At 57.7% G+C, this 23,755-nt stretch overlaps 1 protein-coding gene across 1 annotated transcript; it reads left to right on the top strand.

The window, feature by feature from the left end:
• Nucleotides 1-1,294: 1,294 nt before the first annotated feature.
• MAST1 (microtubule associated serine/threonine kinase 1) lies at nt 1,295-19,671 on the top strand. Its single transcript, XM_038771305.1, has 26 exons — nt 1,295-1,391; nt 2,748-2,836; nt 3,088-3,163; nt 4,618-4,696; nt 5,156-5,316; nt 5,632-5,707; nt 8,701-8,910; nt 9,260-9,361; nt 9,778-9,910; nt 10,122-10,189; nt 10,368-10,453; nt 10,596-10,804; nt 11,166-11,304; nt 11,545-11,677; nt 11,941-12,106; nt 12,426-12,527; nt 12,744-12,866; nt 13,530-13,639; nt 13,854-14,026; nt 14,265-14,521; nt 16,014-16,217; nt 16,438-16,667; nt 16,862-16,984; nt 17,136-17,272; nt 17,512-17,699; nt 18,120-19,671. The coding sequence occupies exons 1-26, from the start codon at nt 1,309-1,311 to the stop codon at nt 19,448-19,450; spliced, it is 4,788 nt and encodes a 1,595-aa protein (XP_038627233.1). The 5' UTR covers nt 1,295-1,308; the 3' UTR covers nt 19,451-19,671.
• The last annotated feature ends 4,084 nt before the right edge of the window (nt 19,672-23,755 follow it).

Raw genomic sequence — 23,755 nt, 5'->3', positions numbered from 1 at the left:
ACATACATGTCTCACATGGGGCTCACAGTCTAAGTAGGAAAGAGTATGTTGAGTCTCCATTTTATAGGTGAGTGAACCTGTACACAGCAGGCAAGCAATGGCTCAGGGATTAGAACCCAGGTCCTCTGATTCCCAGGCCCATGCTCTTACCTCTCTAGTGGCCTCTCCTAGGACACCAGTGTCCCCAGACTGCTCTGGGAGCATTTAGATGCCTTGTGTGGGGTGTCTGGGGGGACCAACCCCCACCCTAGGGCATAGAAGAAATACTTATTTCTTCAAAGACACATATTCGAGGATGGACATTCACAACCATAAGGATATACACACACACACACACACTCAGTCTCACAAGCAGACCCTCACCATCGTACACACTCAGTTGCAGACCTCCACAGTCACATGCACACTGTCATGCATGCATGCGCTGGCCTAGACATATATAGTCCCAGACACAGTCATACATGCCGTCCCACACCCACAAATGCATGCATGCCATCATGCAATCGCACACACAGATATAGGTTATATAATTCACATGCACACCCAGTCACCCACCTATACCTAGCGACAGAAACACCCAGCCACACACGGATACTTGTATTCAAGGACCGTCTCCTGCAATCACACAAAGAGACACAAAGACAATCGTCGCACATAAAAACATGCAACACCATCCTGGTCAGGCACATAGACCCACACAGTCACGTGACAGCCACATACATAAACACAGAGTCGCAGAAACCCCCACTTGCAGTTATAGCACACGCACAGTCGTACACACCCAAAGACACATGCAGTCAGGAAGACACACCGTCAGAGACGCATGCCATCACAGGCGCCTACAGTCACCCAGACTCTCAGGCACCTCCATGTCACATCGGCCCATCCGGTCCCGGTCCCATGTACTCAATCATACAGTCACCCACGCAGGCACATGTTGTCACACACTCAGGCAGTCACACACACAATCTCCCCCTCACAGTCGTGGGGATAGACGAAGTCTCTTGCAGTCTCACCCACACGCAGATCCCCGCAGACATGCCCATACGCCGATACACACCAAAGGCCCACGCAGTCACACACATGTCATCACACACACACAATTCCCACCCATCTGCAGCAGTAGCCCCCCCCCCTCCTCGCGCTGAGAGCTCCGTCGGCCTCCTCCGGGCCCTCCCCCTCCTCCGTTCCCCCCGCCCGCCCCTGCTCCCTCCTTCCCCCGCCTCCCCCGCTCCCTCCCTGGGCTGCGGCGCAGTGTCTCGGCCTCGCTCGCTGCTCCGGCACCTGCCACCATGTCCCCGCCGGACCATGTCTGACTCGCTCTGGACCGTGCTCTCCAATTTCTCCATGCCCTATTTCCTTGACAGCAGCATGTTCCGCCGCACCAAGAGGTAACCCCCCCTCACCCCCACCTCTCGACTCTTCTCCTCAACGACCCCCCCCCAAATCGTCCCCGCCTCTCCGGTTGCCGGGGGTGGGGGGCGTCGGGGAAGGAGGACCGACCCGAAGTAGGAATGGGGGCGGTCCTCGGGCGGTGTCCGCCGGGCCAGGGATGCTGCAGAGGCGGCTGGGCTGCGCCAGATGTCGGTGGGAGGGCGGGGGAGGGCGGTGTATGTGTGGAGGGGAAGCAAGGACAGAGAAAAGATGGGGGGGAGGAAGAAAGGCAAAGCCATGCGGCTACTGGGGGGGGGTGTAAAGTGGGGGGGGGGCACTGCGGCGACGGCATGAATTTTTGACCTCGGGGCATAAATGCAACAATGCTAAGGGGCGGCTCCTCCATACGTAGGAGGGGGCGAGGCTGGAGCCTTGGTCACTTCTTGCGCCTCGGGCACGTGAGGGGCCGTCGCGGGGTCCCCGGGGGGGGGGGGGGGGACGGACGCGGGGACTTCGGAGAAGTGGGGGATCGGGGTGGGGAGGGCCGCTTTGTCTGCGGGTGATGCCCAGTTTTTCCGGTGCCAGCCCAGGGCTGGGGGATGGGGACTGCAAAACCGCGTCATGGAGGGGCACGGCTGGGGTAGGGGACGCGTAGTCGGGTGGGTGGGGGCTGGGTGGGAGGCGGATGTAGCGGCTGCCACCTTGGAGAACAATAGCGGCGGCGGCCCCCCCTTTCTCCCCCCCCCCCCCCGGCTCCTTTTCTCCCTCCCCTTGACCTGCAGTTGGCGAATCTAATGAGATGCTCATTGCGGCTGCATAGCAACACTCTGAGACTTGCGGGGAGGGCCAAGCGGGGGAAACGGAGAGATCCCTCCCCCCAGCCCCCGGCTGGGACCGCACAGATCGGGGGAGGGGGCGTCCGTAGGCACTAAAGCACCAGCTCACTTCCCACCCTGACATAAGCACATCCTCTGACACTACATAGAGGACACATACTGACACCTTCACACGTATACACACACACACACACACACACACACACACACACACACACACACACACACACACACACACACTGGCAGGAGAGAGGCGCGGATCCGTGGCCTAAAGCGCGCACTGCTCGACTAGCCGCTCCAGATGCGGGTCACCTCCCCATGTCCCCAGCTGAGGGTGGCCGGGTGGCTGAGGGCATAGCCTAGGTATGAGATCTAAGGTGAATGCTACGTCCAAGCCCTGTCCCCGAGCCCTTCTCCCGGGAGAGGGGGGTGGACGGAAGGGAGAAGGGGGCCTGCCCCTGGGGACCAGGCTGGCTTACAGGACTGCGGGCTCGCCTCCGCTCGGTTCGGCTCGGCTCGGCCCGCCTCCCTCTGCAGCTGCCGCACCAGTAACCGGAAAAGCCTCATCCTGACCAGCACGTCGCCTACTCTGCCGCGGCCTCACTCCCCGCTTCCAGGCCACATTGGTAAGAACCGGCCAGGGTATGATTTTTTTTGGGGGGAGCAGAATAGGCAAGGGATCCCTAGGGGGTGAGGCTGATATCCCCCAAGCCTCCAACTACACTCCATGTCCAGGCGTTCCGGGATGGGGCCTTCTCCCGGGAAAGGGGTGGGTGTGGTGGGAGGGCCAGCTGCTTTTTCCTTCTCCGGGAAAGCGAGAGGAACAAACGTCCTCCCCCACTCACGCATCTTTCCCCGTCCACCCCCTCCTCTGCAGGCAGCAGCCCTCTGGACAGCCCCCGCAACTTCTCTCCCAACACCCCTGCCCACTTCTCCTTCGCCTCTTCCCGCAGGTAAGCCCGTGTCCCTCGGGGGAAGGGGATATCCCAGGGGTAAAGCAAACTGCCCTCATCTCCTGGAAGCCCCAACCTTCGCAGCAGCAGAGGGCGGCGTCCCCTCGGGGGAGCCCTGGTGAGACGGGGGCGACGGCTTCCCAAGGGAGACGGCCGCACCATCTGCTCCCCTCCCTATTATACCGGCGGCGGGGGGAGGGAGGTGGGGTAGTGGGGAGAGAATGGGGGGGAGGGGGACAGGCTGCAGATGGGAACGAAACGGAACCCGCCTCTTTCCATCTGCCTGAGAGCCAGGGCTCCGAGCACCTGCTAGGGGGGCACTGGGGATCCGGACTCTTGGGTCCCCTCCCCGGCCCTGAGGCTTCGGGCGCGGCGCCTTCCCTGCGGTGCCTCTGTTTTCCCGCCTGTAAAAGGGCCACGGGACGCGACCGCGTATACTTGGAACTGCGGGGTCAGATCGGGTCAGTTCGGGGCTAAGGCTGAGGGGAGAAGAGGTAGCGCCGCGGTCGAGGATCAAAGGGGTCACAGGAGAACGCCCGCCAAACTTCTGATTAATGCGGGGGAGTGGCTCAGGCTCATTAGCGCTCTATTAGCGCCTGGGGAGCAAGGTTGGCCCCCGGCTAGGATCCTGCTCTCCCCCGCCTGCCTGGCGAGCCTAGGCCGCGTTTCCCTGGCAACATTCAGGGTTAGGCGCACACGCGCAAACTGCCCCCCACTCCCCGCCACGGGTCTTCGTTTCTCCCCCCCCGGGCCGTCCGCTTCAGCCGTCTCCCCTCTCTGGGACGCATAAATCACATCGATGTCTTGGGTATGAAATTCCTCAGAGATGGCGGAGTGGGGCACTCCACGAGTCAGTTATTTGAGTGGTTCTGGGAAAAGTGGATTTGGAGCTGGAATCACTCAGATCATCGTTTGGGGCTGGAATCACTCAGATCACCGTTGGTGTTTGCCACTGAACTCTATTAGTGAAGTCTGCCCCGAGATTCCCATGAGGTCTTGTGGGAGCCTCCCTGATTCTTGCCCTGGCTCAGCTCTGCTTCTGAGGCCTCTTAAATGGCCTTGGAGGACATTTGGAATGAAAACACTTTCTCAGTGTTCATCTTTACAAGAGGCACTCGTCCCTTGTCTAGGGATGGGGAGACTGAACAGACACCCCTCCCGCCCACTGTGTCTCCTACTTTTCCACAGGCATGGGGGCATCCTGCCTTCTTTACCTCAGGTCCTGGGATGGTCGCCTCCAGGTAGTCCTGAGGCTTGTGTGTGCCCTCCCCAGCACACTCATCAGTTGTTAGGGTAGGGTTGCCTGGAGGGGGTTAGAAGTCCTTACAGCTACAGTGTGAAAGACAGATCTCCCTGTCTCCTGTGATGTGTTCCTTTGGACCTGGGAGTTTGCAACTGGGGTGTGGTGCAGCTTGAAGGGGGCCATTGAGTTTTTGTGTTGGATCGGATTCCAGGGCAGATGGACGGCGTTGGTCTCTGGCTTCACTCCCCTCTTCTGGCTATGGCACCAATACCCCCAGCTCCACTGTTTCTGTGAGTAAGAAAGGGCCTTGGGGAAGCGGGTGGGTGAGGGCATGCGGGGAATCCCCCTCAATTTTTCCTCCTTCAGGTCTGTCTGTAAGGAGTCTACTTTAATTAGGCCTGGCTTGCTTCATTGTACCTCTAAAGAGGGAGCCTTTCTAGTTGTCTTGTCTCTATCCTTCTTTGTAATGTCTCTCCCTGGGCCACGGGTCCTATTCCCGTGGCTCTTTCCTGTCTCCCTGTCTCTATGGCTGTCTTTGTGTGGGGCTAGCCAAATGGCTAGAGCTAGGTGACCCTTCAGGGTTCTTGTAGGCATAAATCCTGTGTGTCTATTCTGTAGAAGAAGCTGGGTGACAAGGAGATGGGATGTGCGTCTCTCAGGCGCCAGGAAGGGGGCTTGTGTGTGTGGGTGAGCGCCCTGATTTCAGTGTCTCTGACTCCTCTCTGCTTCCTGGTTACTTGGGCTCCCAGTCGTCCTGCTCCTCCCAGGAGAGGCTGCACCAGCTGCCCTATCAACCGACGATGGATGAGCTGCACTTCCTGTCGAAGCATTTTGGCAGTACGGAGAGCATCACGGATGAGGATGGGGGTCGCCGCTCACCTGCTGTGCGGCCCCGCTCCCGTAGTCTCAGGTACAAGGTGGTGGGAGAGTCCCCTGGAGCTGGGGGTCGGGGTTGCAGTAGAGAGCCAAGCTGTCACCCCCAGAGTAAGGGGAGTGAAGCTGGAATTGCAGCAGGAGATTGGGTACCAGAAGAACTTCCAGACAGGAAGGGGATTTCTGACGAATGCTAAGTTTCTGGAGACCTTTAAGAACCAAAGAGCCCCTCATTGGCCTGGACTGAGGGAGGGAGGGGCTGTTCATCTTGGAGGCAGAAGGTTGAATAGAGTGATGCCTGGCTGGCTTGCGTGTCTGACTGAATGATTCTTCTCTCTGCCCGCCTGCCCAGCCCTGGGCGCTCCCCCTCCTCGTACGACAACGAGATTGTGATGATGAACCATGTGTACAAGGAGAGATTCCCTAAGGTCAGTACTGTACCCAGGGAGGGAGGGACTGCCTCTGGGAGAGGCCAAGGAGGGGATGTAGGGGAGACAACCTGACAGGTCAGAAACTTTTGGAAACCCAGCAATCCTAGACTTGGGGTGGCGGTATCCTGCTCTCTATGCCTCTGGCCTGTTTCCTGAGGGACCCAAGCATCTGGGTACCCTGGACCAAGACCAAGTTCCTTTCCCTATCTAGCCACCCCACCCATTGCTCTTTGAAGGGGAGGGGCTTATGGTGAAACATCATCACAACAATAATAGTAATTAAAAAAAGTATGGAATTTGTTAAGCACTTACTATGTGCCCAACACTGTACTAAGCCCTGGGGTCGATACAAGCTATTTAGGCCGGACACAGTCCCTGCCACATTTGGGACTCACAGTCTAAGGGGGAGAGAGTAGGATTTAATCCCCAAATTGAATAATGGCCTCCCCTCCCTAGCAATCACTGTGACATTGTCCAGCTCTCCCCAGTGTCTCTGTTAAAGGTACTGCATGCCTCATTTCTGCCGGTAAAGGAGCCACTGTAATGCTGGGAGTAGCTTGAATGTCTCTGTAACTGGTGTCTTTAGCCCAAGTACCTCTTTCTAGCCAGAGTGATTTAGTTAGATTGCCTCTCCAGCCAGAAGATCTGTCTCAGACCCTGGAGAGACTCTAGCTTTCATCAGCCAAACTGTCTCTGATCCCGGAAAGGCTCTGATACCAGATTGCCTTTGATGAACGGTATTTATGGAGCACTTACTGTGTGCAGAGCACTGTCCTAAGTGCTTGGGAGAATACAGTACAATAGAGGAGGTAGACACAGATCCGGGCAGACAAGTAGTTTACAGGCCAGAGCCGGAGACAGACAGTAAAATAAATTACAGCTAGGGAAAGTGGCAGAGTATGAGGATATTGCCATAAGTGCTGTGGGGGTGGAGTGAGTAGTAAAATGCTTAAGGGGTACAGACCCAAGTGCATAGGTGACATGGGAGGAAGGGCAAATAGGCTGAGGAAATGAAAGTCTCTTGTAGGGTGACCATTGATGACAGTAAAGAATTCTCAATACCTCTTTGGCACCAATAAGGGCACCTTAAGGATGCCCACATGAATAGGTGCTTTGCAGAAGGTCACAGAACCTACGTAATTGCTGAGTAGGTCATGGGGCCGGGGGTGAAGTTGGGAGGGAATGGGGCTTGGTGATAGGAGCTGAGGTGAAGGGAGGTTGAGCATTTAAATAAAAGTCTGTGCCTCAGGTACCTCATCTGTAAAATGAGGATTAATACTGAGTCCTATATGGGACAGGGACTGTGTCCAAACTGATTATCTTGTATCCACTCCAGCGATTAATAATAATAATGATGCGCTTACAATGTGCCAAGCACTGTTCTATGCGCTGGGGTAGATACAAGGTAATCACGTTGTCCCATGTGGGGTGCACAGTCTTAATCCCCATTTTATAGGTGAGGTAACTGAGGCACGGAGAAGGTAAGCGGCTTGCCCAAGGTCACACAGCAGACAAGTGGCGGAGCCAGGATTAGAACCCATGACCTTCTGACTCCCAGACCTGTGCTCTGTCCACTATGCCATGCAATGCAGTGCATAGTAAGCGCTTTAACAAATACCATAAAAAAAAGGCTGGGCATAAAGCATCTGTCACCATATCAGTACTAGGCCATGGCAGGCCAGCTGAAAAGTGGACTGTCCAGTATAAAACTGGATGACAAGCCACCCAAGTCTCTAGCCAGCTTGTCTCTACATTTCAATGTCTCTGATCCCAGAAAAGCCTCTGGCACAGATCCAATTTTTTTTGACCTGGGATCAATTCTAATTGCTTTCTTCAGTCAGTTTCTTAGCTTGGATTTAGGGTTTTACACCCAGAGGCACTGTCTAATTTTTGCACGTGGAATCGATTCTTGGAACCTCGAAGTCTGTTTCCATTTTTTTTTTTTCTCCCAGAGTCAGTATTTTTGCCTCCCTTGAAGTCAGGGTCTAATTTTTCACTCAGGGTCCACGCCGACCCCAGAGTCAGGGTTGAATTTGTGGTCTAGTGGAAAGAGCACGGGCCTGGGAGTCAGTGGGAGTTAGGACCTGGGTTCTAATCCCGGCTCCGCCACTGGCCTACTGTATGGCCTTGGGCAAGTCACTTCACTTCTCAGTGCTTCAGTTTCCTTATCTGTAAAAAAATGGGGATCCAATACCTGTTCATTCATTCATTCAGTCGTATTTATTGAGCACTTACTGTGTGCAGAGCACTGTACTGTGTGCAGAGCACTGTACTAAGCGCTTGGGAAGTACAAGTTTGCAACATATAGAGACGGTCCCTATCCAACAGTGGGCTCACAGTCTAGAAGGGGGAGACAGAGAACAAAACAAAACATATTAACAAAATAAAATAAATAGAATATGTACAAGTAAAATAAATAAATAAATACGTACAAACATATATACATATATACAGGTGCAGTGGGGAAGGGAAGGAGGTAAGGCGGGGGGGATGGAGAGGGCTCAGTCTGGGAAGGCCTCCTGGAGGAGGTGAGCTCTCAGTAGGGCCTTGAAGGGAGGAAGAGAGCTAGCTGCTCTGGGGGGTCTCGAGTCTGAGGGTCTGTTCTCCCTTCCCCCTTAGACTGTGAGCCCCGTGTGGGACAGGAACGGTGTTTAACCTGATAATCTTCTATCTACCCCGGCGTTTAGTACAGTGCTCGGCACGCAGGAAGTGCTTTACAAATACCACAATTATTATTAATTATTATTCACTGAGTCAGTTTTTCCGCCTGACCCTTTGTCTGAGGCGACCTACTTATTTAACTCGGTGAGCCCCCTGGTGGTCACCTCGCTCCAGTGTGGGCCTCCGGCTCCCAGTTGGGATGGCCCGTGAACTGAGACTAGGCTGGTGCTGCTTACCCCATGCCTATTGCCCATGGCCCTTTGGGCCTTGAGCTCGGGGGTCATGGCCCACCCTCACCCTCTCACCCTCGCCATCCTCTTGTCTGGCAGGCCACCGCGCAGATGGAGGAGAAACTGCGTGATTTCGCCCGGGCCTTTGAGCCGGAGAGCGTCTTACCCCTCGCCGATGGCGTGCTCAGCTTTATCCACCACCAGATCATCGAGCTGGCCCGCGACTGCCTGGCCAAGTCCCGGGACGGCCTCATCACCACCGTCTATTTTTACGAGCTACAGGAGAACCTGGAGAAGTTGCTGCAGGATGTGAGGGACTGGCCACTTGCTGGGGTGGGAGCCGAGCCTGGGAGACACCCCACAAAACATCAAGGGGAAGATGTTATCTCTGGTCTCTCTATTTTCAATGCCTTGTGGGCCCTGGAGCCACTGTTGCCTGGGCAACTCTCCCTTCCCCGTCCCCTACTGCCTGGTCCCTTTCACCATCAGGATTCACCCAGTCCCAGCTCAGGCTCATCAAGTGGCCCAGGGGAGAGCAGAGACTTTCTACGTCTTTCCCCTCCCTTATCCAGTTTTTTTGAAACTGAGGCCTGGGTCCGGACTCTGCTTTCCCATTGCTTGGCCAGAGAGTGAGCTCTGGCTTCCCCTCTTCCCCCAGGCATATGAGCGCTCAGAGAGCCTGGAGGTCGCTTTTGTCACCCAGCTGGTGAAGAAACTGCTCATCATCATCTCCCGCCCTGCTCGGCTCCTGGAGTGTCTGGTGAGGAGGTGGGGGTGGGGTGGGAGGGGCGGGGGGCTCAGGCTTGATCCATTGAGCCCCCCACCCCCACCCCAGGAGTGCTCTCACCTCTGCCTGGCCGCCAGTCCTTCCTAAGGCCTTTCTAGGGCCAGGATGAGAGGCACACAGGGATGAAGGATGTGGTGGGGGTAGCAGGGGCAGGGATCAGAGCCTTGAACCAGCTCTAGGGAATGAGGGATCAGGGGAGCAGGGTGCTGTAGGGAGCTGGACAAAGCTGGGTTCCCCAGCTTAAGGCAGGCAGAGACAAAAGTCCTTGGCTTGCCCAAGTCTTGCCCAATTCTGCTTCAAGTGGAGGGTGTGTGTGGGGGGATGGGGGGCAGCAAACTGAGGAAGATGTGGCTTTTCGTCAGGCCACGTGTCTGTTGTGTCTTCCCTAGGAGTTTAACCCGGAGGAGTTTTACCACCTGCTGGAGGCAGCTGAGGACCATGCCAAGGAGGGCCACCTGGTGAAGACAGACATCCCCCGCTACATCATCAGCCAACTGGGCCTCACCCGTGACCCCTTTCCAGGTCCGGCCAGCTTCTCCTTCCCCTTGGGAAGACCAGGGTGGGCCAGGGGGAACCAAGTGGGTGGAGAGAAGGCTCCGAAGACAAGGGAATGGGGAGGAATCTGGGGGAGCAACGGGTAGGAGGGGCACAAGGATGGGGCTAGAGGGAGGCAGGCGTGGAGGGAAAACCTTCCCCAGGCACGGGATGGGGCTAACACCTGGCCTCTCCCCAGATGTGGCTCACCTGGAGGACCAGGACAGTGGCGGGTCCAATACTCCCGAGCCCGATGATTTTGCCGAGGTGAATGAGAGTCTGGGTGGCACAGTGGGCCCAAGAGCCTCAGTGGATCCCCCTTGCCTGGCACTTGGCCCAGGGCCAGGGCAAAAGGGACCGCAAGGCCTGACACACTCATGTCCTATACGTGTGAAGCCGGGCGGAGCCCCCCTGGTGCTCTCCTCACTCCTCCTCTCCCCTGCAGGGCCGAGGTGCCACTCCCAAGGCCAAGAAACCCCCTGGGGAGAGCGACTTTGAGAATATCAAGCTCATCAGCAATGGGGCTTATGGGTAAGAGAAAGGGGGCGGTCCCCCGGGGAGGAAGCCTAGGCTGGAGTAACCCATATGCTATGGGAGAGGCCAGGAGGCCAGAGGGAGCATCGCCGGGCCAAGTTGGGGTGTCCCCCTTGGTGCCAGTCTGTGCCCATGGTAGGGCGGTGTACCTGGTACGGCACCGGGAGATGCGCCAGCGCTTTGCCATGAAGAAGATCAACAAGCAGAACCTGATCCTGCGGAATCAGATCCAGCAGGCATTCGTGGAGCGGGATATACTCACCTTTGCTGAGAACCCCTTCGTGGTCAGCATGTTCTGCTCTTTCGAGACCAAGCGTCACCTGTGCATGGTCATGGAATACGTGGAAGGTGTGGATGGATAATCGTCCCTCTTTCCCTCCCCGAGATACTGATTGCCTCTCCCAGCTCAGAGGAACTGCCAATCCCTGCGATGCCACCCTGTCTGCCAACACTGCCTCCCCACCCCCAAGGCACCCCCTTGATACTGGATACTCCCCTGGATACTGCCTCCCCCCTTCCCCTTTCCCCCAATCCCCCTGCCCCAGGACTGTCACTGTTCCCCCCCGCCCCTCGCTTCCCTCCGCTGTCGGGCCCCGCTCTCTCTCTGTCTCAGAGCTTGGTGGACATCTTATGTCCCGGCCTCCCCCCTGCCCAACACAGGTACTCTTCCCATCTTAAAGCGTTTGTGCCTCATCCACCTCCCCCTCAGGGGGAGACTGTGCCACGCTGCTGAAGAATATCGGGGCGCTGCCTGTGGAGATGGCGCGTATGTACTTTGCAGAGACCGTACTGGCCCTCGAGTACCTGCACAACTACGGCATCGTGCACCGCGACCTCAAGCCTGATAAGTATGGGCCTACCTTTCCCCTGGGCTTTTTGAGGAGCTTTGAATTCCCCCCCCCCCCAGCTTCCCCTTCATGGGGTGGGGGGACTCAGGGAGGGTGGGGCGTGCCCCTTGGCCTGGGCAATGGGAGGGGGTCTATGAGGGATGGGGGCGTTGTGAGGAAGGACTGTGAAGGGATGTGTGGAGGGGGTCTGTGAGGAGGGGTCTGCGTGGGTGAGCCCCCCCCCCCGCCCTCCCCTCGCAGCCTCCTCATCACCTCCATGGGCCACATCAAGCTGACGGACTTCGGTCTGTCCAAGATGGGGCTGATGAGCCTCACTACCAACCTGTACGAGGGACACATAGAGAAGGATGCCCGCGAGTTCTTGGACAAGCAGGTGGGCATCGGGGGTTGGGCTCCAAGGAGGACGGGCACGGAGAGGCGGGCATGGCGAGTCCATTGTGGGTCCACCTGGGTGGCCACGCCGGGCCCTTCCTCTGGAGCAGCTTTGGAGGAGGCACCGGGCCCAGAGGTGCCAGGCAGGCCCATCGAGGCCCCGGGGGGGTGGCTGCTGTTTGTTCCCCTAGCCCCCGGGTCCTCCTGCCTGGGGACCTGGTCGGCGAGGGCTGGGTAGTGGTGATGCTCATGGGCCGTGTGCAGGTCTGCGGGACCCCAGAGTACATCGCTCCCGAGGTGATCCTGCGGCAGGGCTACGGGAAGCCGGTGGACTGGTGGGCCATGGGCATCATCCTCTATGAATTCCTGGTGGGCTGCGTGCCCTTTTTTGGAGACACCCCCGAGGAGCTGTTCGGACAAGTTATCAGCGGTGCGTGCCTGGGCACATGGTGCACGGGCAGAAGGGGGCACATGCACATGCTCGCGGGCATGCATGGGCATATGCAGCTGGGCCTGCACTCCCCCCTAGTCCAGAGATGGGGGCTCTGCCCTTGGGTCAGACTGCACTCATTTCCTTGCACACATGCATGCACATACACCGTGCCCCCTCCCCCCAAACACACACACACACACACTCTCTCTCTCTCTCTCTCTCTCTCTCTCATCCCCTCCCCATCCCCAACCCTCTCAGGGGCAGGAAGTAAAGTCTAATCACCCCCTCCATCACTCCCTCCTCTTGCTCCTTCCAGATGACATCCTGTGGCCAGAGGGGGATGAGGCTTTGCCTGCTGATGCTCAGCTCCTCATCTCCTGCCTCCTGCAGACGAATCCACTTGTCCGGCTGGGTGCAGGTAAGAGCAGGACTAGGCCTCTCCCCCGAACCTCACTCAGTGCCCTCTCCTCCCTCCCTCCCTTCTCCCTGACCCCTACCTGGGTCAGCATTCCCCCTGCTGCTTTTACCCTTGCAGCTGACCGGCGCTGCCGTCCCTCCTTCCATGCCCACGTTTATTGCTCCCTCAGCCTCTCCCCTCCTGCCTGGCCCCCTATAGCCAGCTCTGGTCCTGCAGGTGGGGCCTTTGAGGTGAAGCAGCACAGCTTCTTCCGTGAGCTGGATTGGACGGGGCTGCTGCGTCAGAAGGCTGAGTTCATCCCCAACCTGGAGTCAGAGGAAGACACCAGCTACTTCGACAGTAAGGGCCTGCAGCCCGCCAGCCCCACCCCCTGGTTTCTACCCACCAGCTGCTGGGGGGCCTCGTGGGTAGGTCCAGGGCCGGCTTCAAACACCCTGCCCTGCCACCCTTCACATTCAACATGAGGCCAGCACATCACACTGGGCGTGCACGCAAAGTACCATCCCGGCAGCTGACGCAGCGCTTTGCCACCGTCTCCTCGGCTGCCCCTCAACCAGGTGTCCGGGATGTCTCGGCTCCGAGACCCTGTCTGGAACGCCATCAGTGGAACTCCGCCACCCCGCTGCCATCTTTGAGAAGGGCAGAAATGGGGCCATCCTTGAGAGAAGCCGTGGGGTGGCCATCTTACTGAGGAGGGCTTTCACCTTTGGAAAGTTCCACACGGCCACCCTCCAGCACGTACTTTCCTGAGGCTATAGCTTGTCTTGCTTGCCCTCCAAAGCCGGCCTTGGGCCAGCTCCTTCCCCGGCCGGGACAGGCAGCTGGGATAGGCTGGAGGGAGATGTGGCACCCTTTGTCCTTGTCTTTCTCCTCCTCTTTCTCTCGTTCTGCCCAAAGTCATCAGTCAGGCAAAAGGGGGCTGGGGGGGAGGGGGAAAAAGGAGGAGGCTGGTCCTGTGCTGGATGCCCCCTACCTGGCCTTCAGTACCCTCTACCCCCACAGCCCGCTCAGACAGATACCATCACGTCAATTCCTACGATGAGGACGAGACCACAGAGGACGAGCCAGTGGAGATCCGCCAGTTCTCCTCCTGCTCCCCCCGCTTCAGCAAGGTGATTCCTCCTCACTTTCTCTGCACCCTCCCCCATCCCTCACCCATCCATCACTCCAAGTTTCCTGGGTCCCTCTCCCTGGAATTCTGCTGTGTGTGCGCGAATGAGCCCACGTGGACCTATTGATGTTGTAGGTGGCGGGCGATGGGGAGCACGATGGCCCAGGGCCCTCCTTCTTGATCCGTGCCCTCCTCGCCTTCCCTGTGCCCTCCAGGTATATAGCAGTATGGAGCAGCTCTCTCAACATGAGACCAAGCCACCCATGGGCACCAAAAGGGAGCCGAGTAGCAAAAACCAGGAGGAGAAGGCCGCTGGCAAGCGGGAGAGTCTGGGCAGCCTAACCTTGCGGGATAAGAGCTGGAGATCAGGATCAGGGTCTCCTGAGATGTGAGCTGGGGAGTTAAGGGATGGGAACTGAAGGGCGTGGGGCCCAGGCAGGGGTTGGGGGCTGAGAGTCAGGGCGGGTCTGAGGGCAGGACTCCCGGATCCCTGTGTTCTCCTTCCAGTTCCAGGGGAGGAAGGAGGGGAGTAGAGCCGTCAGGGGGATGCCAAGGTTCTGCCTGGCTCCCGTTTTCTCTCAGGAGGAGGAACCCCAGCCTTCTTTCCCTCCCTGTCCCTCCCTCAGCAAGCGCCTGTCGGTCTCCGAGTCGTCCTTCCCCGAAGGTGAGGCCAGCCCTCCCCTGGGTACCCGACGTCGCTTCTCAGCACTGCTAGAGCCTAGCCGCTTCAGCGCTCCCCTGGAGGATGAGGATGAGGGCCGTTTACGGCGGTCCCTCCGGCCTGGCCCTGATGGCCCCACTCCCACCGGCTCCCCTGACACTCGCGTCCCCAAGGAGGGGCCTCCAGGGGACAGTACCCCCAGCACCAGGGACCTCGACACCAGTGAGTAAACAACCCCAGGCTCTCCTCTTTCCCTGCGCATGTCGGCTCACTTTGTTGGTTTCTCTCTGAGTCTCTTGGCTTGATCTCCCTCTGATAATCTCTCTGAGAAGTGGCGCAGCCGAAAATATCAGTAGGTTTAAAAGGGTTTGGGATAGGTGGCATGGGTGAGCGGTCCATTCGGGAATACCAGAGGGGAAGTTAGGACTTGGAGAGGTGTGGAGCGGTACGGAACAGCTCTGTCAGCATAATCCTGAGCCACCCGGGGGCACCAAAAGGGAGCTGAATGAGGGGTGTCAGATAATAATAATAATAATAATGATGGTATTTGTTAAGCGCTTACTATTTGCAAAGCACTGTTCTAAGCGCTGGGGAGGTTACAAGGTGATCAGGTTGTCCCACGGAGGGCTCACAGTTTTAATCCACATTTTACAGATGAGGTAACTGAGGCACAGAGAAGTTAAGTGACGTGCCCAAAGTCACACAGCTGACGGTGGAGCTGGGACCTCTGACTCCACCCATGACCTCTGACTCCAAAGCCCGTGCTCTTTCCACTGAGCCACGCTGTGATCATGAGGATAGATGTCCAGGGTAGTCACCATTCCACAGTCCCTCCAAGAGTCTTAATCCTGCTCTTGGAGACAGTCCTGGACTGGCCAAACCATAGACTGAACCAGGATGGTGCGACATCAATCCATCAGTGGTATTTACTGAGCGCCTACTGAGTGCAGAGCACTGTAGTAAGAGCTCAGGAGAGTACAATATAACAGAGTCAATTGGCACGTTCCCTGCCCTCAACGAGCTTACAGCCTAGAGGGGGAGACTTTAGTAGGGCTTTGCAGAAGGGGAAAGTGCTGGTCTCTATGGTTGACTGGTCTTGTGAGAGAGACTGAGAAAAAGGGGAAGAGAAAAACAAGAAGTTAAGATATGTGTGGGAAGGTCAGGGGTGTTGGATGGCCCATCCCTAACCATGAGGGGGATGAAGTCCAGGATCCTCCATCACACGATACCTCCAAGCATCTTGGAAGCAGTGCGGGCTAGTGGAAAGAGATCGGGCCTGTGAATCAGAGGACCAGGGTTCGAATCCCAGTACTGCCACTTGCCTGCTGGGTGACCTTGTATTTTCCCAAGTGCTCAGTACAGTGCACTGCACACAGTAAGCTCTCAATACATACGATTGATTGATTGAAGGTCACTTCACCTCTCTGGGCCTCAGTTACCATGCCTGTAAAGTAGAGATTAAATCCTTTTCCCTCCTACTTAGACTGTGAGCCCCACGTGTCTGACCTGATTTCTCGTATCTACCCCAGCACTGAGTACAGTGCTTGGCACAGAGTAGGCGCTTAGTAGTTACCACAAGGATTAATTCTGGTGATTCTGTCAGAGACAGAATCCTGGGCCAGACAGACCATGGGGCTGACTCAGTAGTGGCGATGCTTACAGTCTGATATGCTCTCAGTAGCATTTCTCTGTTTCTCTCTCCCCCTGCACCCAGGTGACCGTTCCCGCTCCAGTGACCTGGCTCCTCCCCAAAAGGAGGTGGACCCCTCAGCTCCCAAGGCCACCAATGACCTAGTCTTGCGCAGAGCCCGGCACCAGCAGCTGTCTGGCGACAGTGTGGAGAAGCGGACCTCACGTCCGGGGGGCAAGGTCATCAAGTCAGCGTCTGCCACGGCCCTTTCTGTCATGATCCCTACAGGTAACCCCACCTGGGGGCGGGCATTGCCACCCTTGCAAATGCAGGCATTGCCACCCCTGTGGGTGCAGGGGGTGGGCACCGTCATCCCCGTGGGGGTGTGTGGGGGGGAGGGGTAAGCCCTGTCAATCAAGAGACGAGGGGCAGGACCTAATCCTACCACCTAGGGGTATGGGGCAGTCCCTCCTCATTCCCCATCCTGATGCCCCTTTGGCGCTCGCAGTGGAACAGCATGGCAGCTCACCTCTGGCAAGCCCCATGTCCCCACGCTCGCTCTCTTCCAACCCGTCTTCCCGGGACTCGTCACCCAGCCGGGACTACTCACCCGCGGTCAGTGGTCTCCGCTCGCCCATCACCATCCAACGGTCAGGCAAAAAGTACGGCTTCACGCTGCGTGCCATCCGTGTCTACATGGGCGACTCGGATGTCTACAGCGTCCACCACATTATCTGGGTGAGTAGCTATCCCCGAGGTGGGGGTTAGCGGGCTGTTGGAATCTGCGGGGGGGCGGGGGAGGTTGGCTGGGCTGGAGTGAGAGTCGTGAGGCCAAGGGTTTGTGGTGGGGGGTGGCAGCGGAGGGGGTGAGGTTGGGGGCTGGGTGAGACCAGGCTAGGGCTGGCCTGACCACCAGACTTTCCTCTCCCCAGCATGTGGAGGAAGGGGGCCCAGCCCAGGAAGCAGGTCTCTGTGCTGGAGACCTCATCACGCACGTCAATGGGGAGCCTGTCCATGGCATGGTGCACCCCGAGGTGGTGGAGCTCATTCTCAAGGTCAGAAGGGACCGGACCGAGGGGCGTGCATGCGAGTGAGTGAGTGAGTGTGTGTGTGTTTGCATGTGTGTGTTTGCGTGTGTGTGTCAGTTGTGATTCTACAAGCACAAACACCACCTCTGGCCTCCACCATTATGCCTGCGATCCATAGAGTGGGAATAAAGTGGCAGTGACGACGACGCCCTTTGAGAACACATCAATCCGCATCGGCCCCGCCCGCCGCAGCAGTTACAAGGCCAAGATGGCCCGGAGGAACAAGCGTCCTGCCCCAAAGGAGGGCCAGGAGAGGTAGGTGGGCCCAGGAGGGGAGGCTGGATGTGTGTGTGTGGGGGGGAGGGTCAAGGGCAGAAGGGAGATACAGCAGGCTGGCCAGAGGATTCCCCGCAAAAGGGCCCCAGACCCCCCCCCCCCCTCCAGCCCCAACTACTTCCCCGGGGTTGCGGTAAACCATGGGGGGACAAGGAGGCGGTAAGGGGATGGAGGGCACTTGACATGGCCGGGCCCTCCTTCGGCTCTGATCTCCTTAGCAAGAAGCGCAGCTCCCTGTTTCGCAAGATCACAAAGCAGTCTAACCTCCTGCATACGAGCCGCTCGCTGTCCTCGCTCAACCGCTCGCTGTCCTCCAGCGACAGCCTCCCTGGCTCGCCCACCCACGGCCTGCCCGCTCGCTCGCCCACCCACAGCTACCGTTCCACGCCCGACTCGGCCTACCTAGGTACCTGTTGGGGGTCGGGGGAAGGCCGAGGGTGGGGTGGGGGAGGGCGAGGGCATCTGGGTCCCGGGCTGAGAAGGCAGTGCCCCTCAGAAGGGCCACCCGGATCTGCCTATGGAGTCACAGGTCCTCATAGGCTCAGACTTTGGGAGCCTGGGTGAAGACAGGGCAGAGGGAATGCAGCTGCTCAGCCTTGATGGCTCGGGGGCCTGGGCAAGCAGGCATTGACTGGGCCCAGAAATCCCGTATACTGCCCAAGCATACAGGCCTAGGGAGGCTGGCGTTCCCCACCTGGGCAACAAGGACACCCGGCCACTGGTGCTACCCAAGGGCAGGAGGCCCGGGGAGGCTGGCGTCACCCGGCCCCAGCCCCCCTCCCCCTCCCCCTCCCCCCCCGTCTCCTCTCCTCTGTCCTGCCCACAGGTGCCTCCTCCCAGAGCAGCTCACCAAGCTCCAGCACCCCCAACTCACCAGCTTCCTCCTCCCATCATATCCGGCCCAGCACCCTGCATGGCCTGTCCCCCAAACTGCACCGCCAGTACCGCTCTGCCCGCTGCAAGTCTGCGGGCAACATCCCCTTGAGCCCTCTGGCTCACACCCCTTCCCCAACCCAGTCATCCCCGCCCCCTCTGCCTGGGCACACGGTGGGCAGTTCCCACACCACCCAGAGCTTCCCGGCCAAGCTTCACTCCTCCCCTCCCGTGGTACGCCCCAGGCCCAAGAGCGCCGAGCCTCCCCGCTCTCCCCTGCTCAAGCGGGTCCAGTCAGCGGAGAAGCTGGGGTGCCCACTGGGGCCAGAGAAGAAAGGGGCCCTGCGCAAGCACAGCCTGGAGGTGGGTCACCCTGACCACCGAAAGGACTTCCACGGGGAGCTGGCGCTGCACAGCCTGGCAGAGTTAGATGGGGAAACACCTCCGCTGCCTGGCGAAGCGCCTGGCGTCCCCCGCCAAGTAGCCATGCGGCGTCTGGGCCGGCAAGAATCGCCCTTGAGCCTCGGCGGGGACCCACTGCTCGTCGGGCCCCGCGGGGGGGAGGGCAGCAGGGAAGAGAAACCAGGAGGTTCTCCCAGCCCCGCTGAGCCGGGCCAAGTGAGTGAGCCAGAGGAGCAGAGCCGGGCTCCTCCACAGCTGCCCCGGAAGGAACAGGAACCCTGTGGGGGGGCCTGCATCCTATCTGCCGGCCTGGCCCAGGACTCCCCTCCTTCAGGCCCGACCCGGACGCTGGAGCGGGACCTGGGGAGCACGCGGCACCAGAGTGTGCAGACGGAGGAGGCCGGGGGCATGGCCCGGGCCTTGGCCAAGGCGGCCCTGAGCCCCGTGCAGGAGCACGAGGCGGGGCGTCGGAGCAGTGCCGGCGAGGCGGGTACCCCGCCCCGTCCGGGTGGCGACCCTCCCCTCCTGCCGATTGTGGTGGAGCCGGGGAGGGCCCTAGCAAAGGTGGAAGGGGCTAGGCCCCCGAGTAGGGCCACCAAAGAGGGTGGAGGAGTTGGGGAGCTGGGTCCAGCTTGCCGGGAGCGGTGGGTGGTGGAGGTGGTGGAGGAGCGTACCACCCTGAGCTCGCCCCGCTCCAAGCCCTCCTCTCCGAAACTCTCCCCCGACCCTGGTGGCCCCCAACCCCCAGCCAAGAATGGGCCTAGTCCCGGCCACGGAGCCGTCCCTGCCCTGGGCGTCAAGAGCGAGCTGGGGCTGCCTGCCCGCTGCCCCGTCGAGGTCATGCCCGCCCCGGGTTTGGTCAAAAAGGGAGCTGCCCACTGAGGCCACCTGACCCCAAGGAGAAAGCGGGGAGACAAGTAAGGCCAAGCGACCTACCCCGACTCTGCTCCTCATATCTTGAACCCCACCCGTCCCCCACCCTGTCCCCCCAAGATGTAAATAAGCAGTCGGGGGAGCATCACGGCGCCGAGCCCCATGATCAGGCCCTGCCACCTCTGTACAGCAGATTGTATACATATGTACACATATAAATAAAGAACGTGATGCGCATGGAAGGGTTAATACTGAAGCGCCGGGCCCCATCTCTGGAGGGGAGGACCCCTCCGGTCCCGGTCCGGAGGGGAACTCTGAGCGGACTGGCCCCCGGCCCATGGGATCCGAGTGGGTCTGGGCTTGGATGGGGAATGCAGGTCCCACGGCGCCCGAGTTGGAACGGGGGAGCGGGACCCTGCTGTTCAGGCAGCCCTGACGGTCCAGGCTGGGCCGCCTCGCGTGACCCCAGGAGCGTGGGTCTCTCCATCCCTTCTGGAATATCAGTCCCTCTTAGGGATCTTTCCTTCGACCCATCCCTCATCAGGGACTCTAGGAACTCCAGAGGCTGTGCTGCCACTCGGTCAATGCTCTGTGCCCTCTCTCCCCACTGATTGGCATCGCTTGGCACAAGTCTTGGCTATGTGTTGGGAGGGCACCTCTGGTACCAACCCACCCTGGGGCAACTTGAGCTGTCCCTGGAGAGGCCATGGAAGTGCAATGCCTGCTGGACCAGCGCCACCTTTCCCTGGCATCTGTCAGGTTCCTTGGAAGTCAGCCCAGGCTCCACTGGAGTTGCTAGGCCTTTGTGGGGTCGGGCAAACCCCTAGGGCATCCTGGCTTTTGTGGATGTCTCCTAGCTGGGCCCTTTGGGCTGGGAGCCACTCTCCTCACTCAAATAGACAGGTGAGGGGGGAGTGCCACACTATGGAGTCCAATCTAGTGAAAAGTCACTTAACTAGAGAAGCAGTGTGGCTCAGTGGAAAGAGCACGGGCTTTGGAGTCAGTGGTCGTGGGTTCAAATCCCGGCTCCGCCAATTGTCAGCTTTGTGACTTTGGGCAAGTCACTTAACTTCTCTGGGCCTCAGTTACCTCATCTGTAAAATGGGGATTGACTGTGAGCCCCCCGTGGGACAGCCTGATCACCTTGTATCCCCCCAGTGCTTAGAACAGTGCTTTGCACATAGTAAGCGCTTAATAAATGCCATTATTATTATTATTATTAAAAGAACATGGGCCTGGGAGTTGGGACCTGGGTCCTAATCTCAGCTCTGCCACTTGTCTGCAGGGTGACCTTGGGCAAGTCACTTCACTTCTCTGGGTCTGAGTTTCCTCATTTGTAACATGGGTATTCAATACCTGCTCTCCCTTCTTAGACTGTGAGCCCCATGTGGGACAGGGACTGTGTCTGACCTGATTATCCTGTGTCTACCCCAATGCTTAGGCACCTAGTACGTTTGGCACCTAGTAAATGCTTAACAAATACCACACATATGTTCAACTCGTTAGATACTGGAAAATGGGTATTGGGTGGCCCTGAGGTGGCATAGCGATCAGGTCCCTGGCACCCCGATAGCAGTTCAGTGCCTGGTGGTGGGTATTCTACTGAGGCTGCCCTGGGACGAGGAGCCGTTAGATGTGTCAGTGAGTGATGCTTGTGGAATGAGTACCTTGTGCTTGGAGTGCCTGTCCTGGAGAATGGGGGTACTCCGGGCTGCTAACTTGCTACTCCCCACTCCAAAAACAGCATTGATCGGGCCCAAGGGCAGATTGAGGTTAAGTGGGCATTCTCCCTGCACAATGCATACGTCCACTACTTTAACACCAGCAGGGCCAGATTTGGAAGGTGAACAAAATAAGGGATTGCTTCAGGGTTAGGTTTGGCAGCGGCAGCTTGGCCAGACCTCCCAAAGATGGCCACCACATGGCTTCTCTCAAAGATGGTCATGTTGCTGCCCTTCTCAAAGATGGTGGTGGGGTGTAAGGGTCTAGGAGCTGTGCTGCCTGGGGTGCCCGGATCAAGCGTGATGGCGGAGTAACGAGCTTCGGCAAAATGTTGCGTATGATGTCATGTTGTGGGTGCAGCATGACATAATGCTGGCGCATTGTGCTGTGTGCCCAGCATAACATGATAGCATCATGCACAATGTAGGCGGTAGGGGTTTTGGCCCTGCCTAAAGGCAGCTGGCTGTCTGAAGTTGACTCTGAGCCCCAGATCCTGGCAGGGCATTTTCCCCCACAAGCCTTTAGCAGCCTGGTTCTTGCACTACTTCCTTCAGTAATTGTCATGATTCTCCATGAAGAACACCCACTTCCAGTGCCAGCAGCTGGTACCTATCTTGCCCTCAGGTCCCTAGATTGATACCAGGTAGTTAAGATTGGCAAACCCTGGTAGCTAGGGCAGCTGGTTGGCTCCCTCCTTCCAATCAAGGGTCTGTTTTGTCTTCAGCTGTGCTATCCACCCTGTGGGCAGTGCCTAGATTCTGTTTGGAGGACTATGAAGAGAGTTGGATTTGTGAGGAATGGCCATGGACCTGAGCGGAAGAGGGGGACTCTGGGACCTTCCCTTGCTCTACAGTTGGGGGAATCCAGGTTTCCCGAAAGGAGGAACAATTGAGCCTGCCATCTCTTCCCTAAGTCTCCTGGGCAAATTTTCCTGAGTTCAGCTCCTCAGTTTCTCTGGGACCCACTGCTCCCAGCCCATTCTAGGCACCCTGCTTTCCTGGAAACCTTCACATGTGCCCCATGTGACAACTTCCGCTGGCATCAGCTAGCGAAACTTTGGCCCAAGCCCAGAGGCTGCTTGACAACAGGTAAGTAATTGCGAGTTCAAGCTGGCACCATCATTGGCTCTGGGCGAGTCAGGGGGTAGTGCCAGAGCCCAAATGCAGTGACGGTAGAGGAACAGAGTGAAAGCTACAGAAAAGGAAACGGGAAAGAGAGAGCAGAGGGAAGAAGGTGAGCTAGGCAGTTCAGATCTAAGCAATTCAGAGGGCAGCTGTCCATCTTGTGTTGTGCTGGGGGAAGAAGAAATAGAGTAGGGAGAGAAGCATGGCCTAATGAATAGAGCATGGGCTTGGGAGTTAGATGGACCTGGGTTTTAATCCCGGCTCTGCCATTTGTCTGCTGTGTGATCTTGGGCAAGTCACTTAACTTCTCTGGGCCTCAGTTCCCTCATCTGTAAAATGGGGATCAAGACTGTGTGTCTTATGTGGCAGGGGGATTGTGTCCAACCTGATTAACTGCTATCTGTAAATTGACTGAGCCTTAAGTGGGACATAGACTGTGTCCAACCTGTCTAGTATCTTCCCTGGTGCCTAGTATGGTGTCTGATATTTAGTAAGCACTTAACAATACCTTAAAAAAATAAAAGAAGGGAGGACAAAGTCCCCCATTTTCTCCCTCGCAACTTGGAGTCAATACAAGGGTGTTTGAGGTCAGGAGTGATGGCACAGTGGTGTGGTGGCTTTTGCTGTGGGATGGGGGGTGGGTGGGAGATGATATGTGTTAACAGGCAACTAGTTGCATAACCAGCTTTGACTGCCTCTAATTTGTTTTATGGTATTTGTTAAGCACTTACTATGTGCCAGGCACTGTACTAAGTGCTGGGATAGATATAAGATAATCAGGTTGGACACAGTCCATGTCCCACACGGGGCTCACAGTCTTAATCCCCATTTTACAGATGAGGTGACTGAGGCACAGAGAAGTGAAGTGACTTGCCTAAGGTCCCACAGCTGACAAGTGGTGGAGTTGGGATTAGAGCCCAGGTCCTCTGACTTTCAGGCCCAGGATCTACCCATTAGGCATGTTCTCATACCACACTGTTTTGTGGTGGGGAGAAAGGTGGACCCTGAGAGCTGGAGATCTGAGCTAGGGAGGAGGCAGTAGGAAAGCAAGGGCCTGAGGACATCTGAAAAACGGGGGTGGGGGGTTTGGACTGGGACAGAGGTCATTCATTCACTTAGCATTGCCTTCTTCTCCTGCTTCTCCCCAACTTTCATCCTTTTCCCTCTCCTTTCATCTCTCTGCTTCTCCATCCCTCCCCTCTCCAGGGTAGTGGGACCTGAAGGAACAGGGATCTCCTTGTTCTGAGAGCTGTTCCTTCGTGGAAGACTTGGGGGAGAAACTGGTTTAGCCCTTAAACTCTTTAACCTCTCCTGCCCCTACTCCTCTGAGAGATTTGGAAGAGGAAAGAAGCCCCAGGCCCTCTCTGGTCACTCCTGGGCTGAGTCTGATGTCCACAGGGAGCACTCAATAGTGTGGGCCCAAGCTTGGCATCCCAATCCCTGGGCAATATCCCCACCCCCTTGGGTA

Source organism: Tachyglossus aculeatus, chromosome X2, assembly GCF_015852505.1.
Source record: "Tachyglossus aculeatus isolate mTacAcu1 chromosome X2, mTacAcu1.pri, whole genome shotgun sequence".
NCBI lineage: Eukaryota > Metazoa > Chordata > Mammalia > Monotremata > Tachyglossidae > Tachyglossus > Tachyglossus aculeatus.
This window is presented reverse-complemented; position numbering and strand designations above follow the sequence as displayed.